A 6,000-nucleotide genomic window follows, 5' to 3' on the forward strand; every position below is an offset into this window, starting at 1 on the left:
ACTCAGACATCTCCGCCGGGGTTCGTGACACCGAGCACTGGCTACATAAGACAACGACGCTGCTCTGGAACTTGATTGCTGCTCGGGCTTCCGCTATCGATACCAGCCAATCTTCGTTGATATGGCGACCAAGCTGCAATCTCGAGACAAGGCCAACGCTATTGGCCGTGTGTGATCAGAGCAGACCGTGCTTGCCAGCCATCTGCGGCATATGCCTTGACTCCGATCAAACGCTCATAGCTCTTGACCCTCCAGGCTCTCTCGAGAGGCTCTCACTCCGGCTTGGCCAGCCCATCCGGGCATGCTGCCCTATGGCACAGCTCGCGACTGTGCACGTACTGAGCATTCACCACAAGACTAACACCAGCCTAGCAAGCAAACGCTGCTCTGCACGAGCCCTGCATATCATCATCGGCAAGCAGATCTCTGCCGCAGCTTTGTCTATGAACCGCAAACCTCCTATGGAGATGGCCGGACACCCTGGCTGATGGCAAATAGGTTCTTTACACTCCCTGCATCGCCGTTGCTAGCGGCCGCCGACCGCGATTGTCGTCGATATGGACAGTGAGTGGGCATCGGCATCGACCTCCCTCCCGACGTTCTTTGACCTGCAAAGGCATGCGAGACATGGCGGGCCGCGGTCTGCATCTAGGTGCGCTGCTGGCCATCAGGGATCTTGTGCATGACTAGGTTCGTTCTGCCATTCACGCTATAAGGCTTTGCTCCTCCTCTTCGTGTCAACTCACCGCTCCTTGATAGCAGTACACCATCTCAAGACTTCCGTTTGTCCCTGCCGCCAGTGCTATCGCTCTGTCATGTCGTCCAGCTTGACACAGCTTCCATCACCTTGCTCAGAAACTTATCATTGGAGTGTACTACCTGAGAAGCAAGTCAACACCTCGGGTGCAACCATGCTGAAGATACACTCTTTGCTCAATCCCGCCACGGATGGCAATCGATTTGAATATCCTCGATCGGCCAGTCCTCCCCCAACGCCAGCTTACACAGCCAACAACTCCTCGCCGGCATCAACACCACGTCCAGAGACCCCGCAGACCCCCTCACCGACCAAACGCCAAAAGCTCATCAAGGACGCTGCCGTCTTCCTTCGAGGCTCGGTGAAAGCACCTATCAATTATCCTCCCTTCGAGTGCAACGAGGACAGCCGACTTCTCAACACCCAGCAGCGTGCCGAGCTGGCTGAACAGCACCGCCGATTCCAGGTCTTCCCATCTGGCCATGGCGACGAAGGCTTCATCTCGGACTATGTCCGACACATACCATACTCCAGCGAGAAGAAGAGCTTCCTGAACAAGACGGGGAGAGATGCATTCGATGGTAAGTAAGCCATGACGCTGTCGGCGGTTACCTCAAGCTAACAGATATGCCAGTCTTCCAGTACAACTTCCAGGTTCCTGGTGATCCAGATAACCGTACTTATGTCGTGATGTGGGACTATCAGATTGGACTGGTTCGCATCACGCCGTTCTTCAAAGCCTGCAAATACTCCAAGGTAACCCCGACAGTGGTAAGCTGGGTCACATACATGACTGACATCCCACAGACCACACCAGCCAAAGCCCTCACATCCAACCCTGGCCTCAAAGAGCTCTCGCACTCCATCACCGGTGGTGCTCTCGCAGCACAAGGCTACTGGATGCCGTATGCCTGTGCCCGAGCAATATGCTTGACCTTCTGCTACAACATACGCTGGGCACTGACGCCTATCTTCGGTCCATCCTTCATCAAAGAGTGCCTCCGTCCCGAGCACAGTGGCTTCGCTCGCTTCAAGATCGACACGGAAGTGATACGCTGTGCTACGCTTGAAGCAGAAGGTTGGAAGAACAGCGACAGTAGCCGCCCCACCACACCCATGATCACTGGCAGCGGACAGCATATTCCAAGAAGCGCACCAGTCGATCCCACCGCCAACTATCAGTTGCAGCCATGGCAGCGTAGACCGGACTTCATGATCGGATCGCCGTTCGACTCGGCTTCTGAGCATTCTGCACACCACAACAACTACACCTATCTGCCTCCTCCTCTCGACACACCAGAGCTTTCTCCTCGATCACAGGAACAAACGGTTGAAGTTGTCCCGGCTTGGACAAGTATCAACCGCACTCACCACGATGGCCCGCCTCCACCACCTCACAACACTCCTGTCGGGCCTCTTGCCAGCTCCCTGCTTACCGAGCCAAGGTACTCTCCATCCACATCTTGGCGAGACGCAGAAACGACATATGGTGCCGGGACCCAGGAGCTGCTTGACAACCCTCGCATGCCACATCGTCAGAGTGTCACTTCCCTGCCCAAGGATGTTAGTACTGCCCAGGAACCTGCCCAGGAGGAAGACTCACAGCCTTCCTCATCTGACGACGACACACCAATGGCATCGACGCGAGCGATGAAGAAGCGAAAGCGCTCAGCGACCGGAAAAGAAGGGGACAGCGGTAACAAGACGAAGAAGTCATCCAGCAATGCACCGACCAAGTTCACTGCGGCAGACGCTCGTGCGGCTCACTGGCTGCTGAACTTGAGTGTGCGTGACTCGCAGCTTGCCGCGAGCACTAACACGGTCTTCAGTCGGAAGCAGGAAGGGGACACATCGTAGCATTGAAAGGGTTCTGCGCGCATTATTACGACTCATGATGGGATGCACGGTTGGGGCTTGGGGAGTTGTTAGCAAAGTGAACCATTTCCTGAAGCTACGTTCGAACGTTAGTCGTACCGAAGGGAGCTTGCGACCGTAGGTCTACAACGTAGTTCGAGCAGTAGTGCTGAAGGCAATGGTGAGCGTGCTATATTCAGGTGAGGGAAGTGCCAAGCCGTCTTCTCATTGGTCGTTAATCAATCCGAATAGAGCCTGAGGCTTCAACGACCTCACGCTTCATCTTAAGCTTACAGTATTGTAGATGCGATAGCACCGCGCAACTTCGCGCCGTAACGACGTGCGAGCTTGCGAGCACTCGAGTGAGGTTAGCGAAGTATGTGCAGTCTGCTGCAGGCAGCCCGGCTAGCAAGTCAGTATTCCATCAACAGACGGGCAATAACCATCTCACAGGCTACGGCACCATCGATAAGCGCGACGTGTACGACTCAAAGCGGTATGAGGGGTTCGAGCTGGCATAAAGGAGGTGATGTTGCTCAAAAGAGGTGGTGTTACGTGTTACGTAAAACAGGTAGTGTTGCGTAGATAATGTCAGCGGCAAGTTGTGAAAGCATTCACCTCATAGTGGGCCTTGAATACGGGCAGTAAGTCATGAATAATGACGTGTAGCGCGTTCTTTTCGTGTTTGCCGGGAACAAAGAACGCGTCTCCTACCGTAGGTACCCGTCCACCGCAAATTTTGTAGTCAAACCTTATTTCTTTAGGCAACCTATTCCTTCTTCCTATATCACCTTCATACTACAACTCGCGACCCGTCTCGTCTCGTCTTATAGCACATCTCATCTCTTAGAACAGCGCGCACATTATAGCGGACTAGATAGATTAGACGGACTAGCCTCCTATCCCTTAGGGTATAACTATTCCGCCCGGTACGTATAAGTATAGTAGATAGTATAAGTAGACACGTAGTAACGAGTACCTTATTAACTACCGGAGTAAGAAGAACTATAAGTAGGCTAACAAGTACTAGCTATATCGTAGTAAGCCTATTCCTACTACGAAGCCGAATACCGCTTAACTAAATAATATACGGCCTACTACTTAAGGTCCCGCTCCTTAGTAATTAATATATAACTATCGTACCCGGATAGCTAGCGGTACTCTCGAAACGAAGCCTCCTACTCTTCTAGCCCTCGCTCCGAAGGGCCTTATCTACTTCTACTACTACTACTAGTATCCTCGATACCGTAACTTTCGTATAAAGGATATTAAGGCTTAAGAAGATCTCTATATATTCTATAAGAACGGCATTATAGACCTAACTCGGGTAATAGAGTATAAGTAGTATATTATAGGAAGTTATTAAGCCGTACGTACGAGTTTCGACTATAATAGGGTCGAGAATACTACTACTTATCTTAGCTACCGAACTATTACTAGCCTAACCGGTAGAGATATTAGTAGCGATAAATTAGACGACGAGGAAGACACTAGCGGCCGCGCTATATAACTATAACGTCGTAGTTAGCGTTTCGATCCTACCTCTATAGGTTAACTCGTAGATCTTATAGAGTATACCGAGCCTACCTTAATAGACAACCTTAATAGTATAGCGCTAGGTAATATAGACTACGGTCGCTAATAAGTTATATACGGATACTTACGGCAGGTATATATATTATGCTATATTATTTACTACTAACGTCCTTCTACTTTATCGACCGGTCTCCGGTATAACTTAGTCCATCTACTCTTTAGGTATCCCTTACTTCTATACTAGTAAAGTAAGAGGTTATCTACTGCCGCTAACTATATATATACGCTAACCTAATAGGCTCTACGGATCCTATAATTTCCTATTAAACAAAATACAATAATAAACAAAGGGGCGATAGCGTCGTAAAAGTAAAGAGCGCCCTCGAAAGGCGGCGAACAAAGGGAAACGCGCGGAGCGACGACGCGCCCGGGAGAAACAAAATACGGAGACTATCTACTATAACGACTATAATAACTATAAGCTACTAACTAGAAGAACTAGTATACGAAACACGGTATAGATACGGTAGAATATACCGCGATTATATACGAGATTATAGCTCCCCTCGCGAGCGCTAATCTACCCTATAAACGCGCGATCCGTAGCCTCCTCGAGAGCTTAGCTAAAGCGATCTAGGAGCTACTACGGGCGACGAAGGCGCTAGCGCTAGTAAAGGAAGTAACGAACGCGAACCTTCTACGGGAGATCTAGGCGCTAGGAAGAGCTAGGCCGGCGATATATACCTAAGCGGCTATAGTAGCCGTAGAGTAACTAACGTACCGCGTTAGGCTAGTTTAGCGCGAGGTTACGATATATATAGACAACCCTAAAGAAAGAGAGTAGGTAGCGGTACTATTATACTAACGCCTCGTAGAGTAGGCGCGCTAGGCTAGTAAATAAGACATTATTATAGCCTAGAAGCTAAAGAGTAGAGACGTACGCTCTCGTAACTATAGTAGGGAGACCGACGCTACTATAGAGCGTAGCCTAGGCGGTCGAGGTACTAAACGTAAAGAGCGTAGCGCCGGTCGCGCTAGTATACTAGGCCCTTATATACGGTATCCGAGTTAATACCTTTCTAGTAGATACTAGCCCGGTAGCGATAGGAGAGGCTATTATAAAGGATAACTAGGCTACTATCCTAGGCCTCGTTATTACCCGGGCGTACTAGCTAAAGAAGCCGGAACGAATAGAGCGGAAATACTCGTCGCTCGTACTCGCGTTTAAGTATAATAGTTAGAGGATCTAGGCTATAGAGAAGGGACTAGTCCTAGCCTACTCGTACGACTACGTTAAAAAGTACGACTATACCTATATAGTAACCTAGTACTTCCGGTACTAGGGATTCGGATATACTATAAAGTATTATCGGTAGGAGACCTACTACGGCTACTACGCGAAGGTATATAATACCCGCGAATACCCCTAACCTAAGATAAGTAAGTACGCTAACTACGGCGGGGACTATAAGGCGTAGATAGGCGGATATAGAGTAAAGAGGTAGGTAGCGGAACAGGCGGTAGGAGCGCGTATAGGTATACGCTAGGAAAGAGGAGGAATAGCGATAGTACTATACCGTCTAAGAGTCGACGCCGACGGCTTCTAGCCGGTTATATATAGGAGTAAGAAGAGGCGGCTAAATAGCGATAGACGCTTAATATACGGAGTAGGCCGACTAGCGCTTACCGACCCCCGGGCTTAGGGCCTCGGATAGACGCGCCTCGATACGACGATATTCCGCCCCTACGGAGGTAGCGCGCCCTTACCGGTAGCTACGCTAGCGACGCCGGCCCTACGATAGGATAACGAAGGCGAGGGCGAGGGCGACGAGGACGACAATATAGTAGTAAAC

At 50.2% G+C, this 6,000-nt stretch overlaps 1 protein-coding gene across 1 annotated transcript; it reads left to right on the top strand.

Annotated features, from left to right (window-relative positions):
* Window positions 1–815: 815 nt before the first annotated feature.
* CLAFUR5_11961 (uncharacterized protein) lies at window positions 816–2,614 on the top strand (the record flags this gene model as incomplete). The annotated part of the gene is made up of 3 exons (XM_047911109.1): window positions 816–1,338; window positions 1,392–1,513; window positions 1,565–2,614. 3 exons carry the CDS (start codon window positions 816–818, stop codon window positions 2,612–2,614), a joined length of 1,695 nt encoding a protein of 564 aa, XP_047767651.1.
* Window positions 2,615–6,000: the final 3,386 nt, after the last annotated feature.

The sequence above is a fragment of the Fulvia fulva genome, chromosome 10, assembly GCF_020509005.1.
Source record: "Fulvia fulva chromosome 10, complete sequence".
NCBI lineage: Eukaryota > Fungi > Ascomycota > Dothideomycetes > Mycosphaerellales > Mycosphaerellaceae > Fulvia > Fulvia fulva.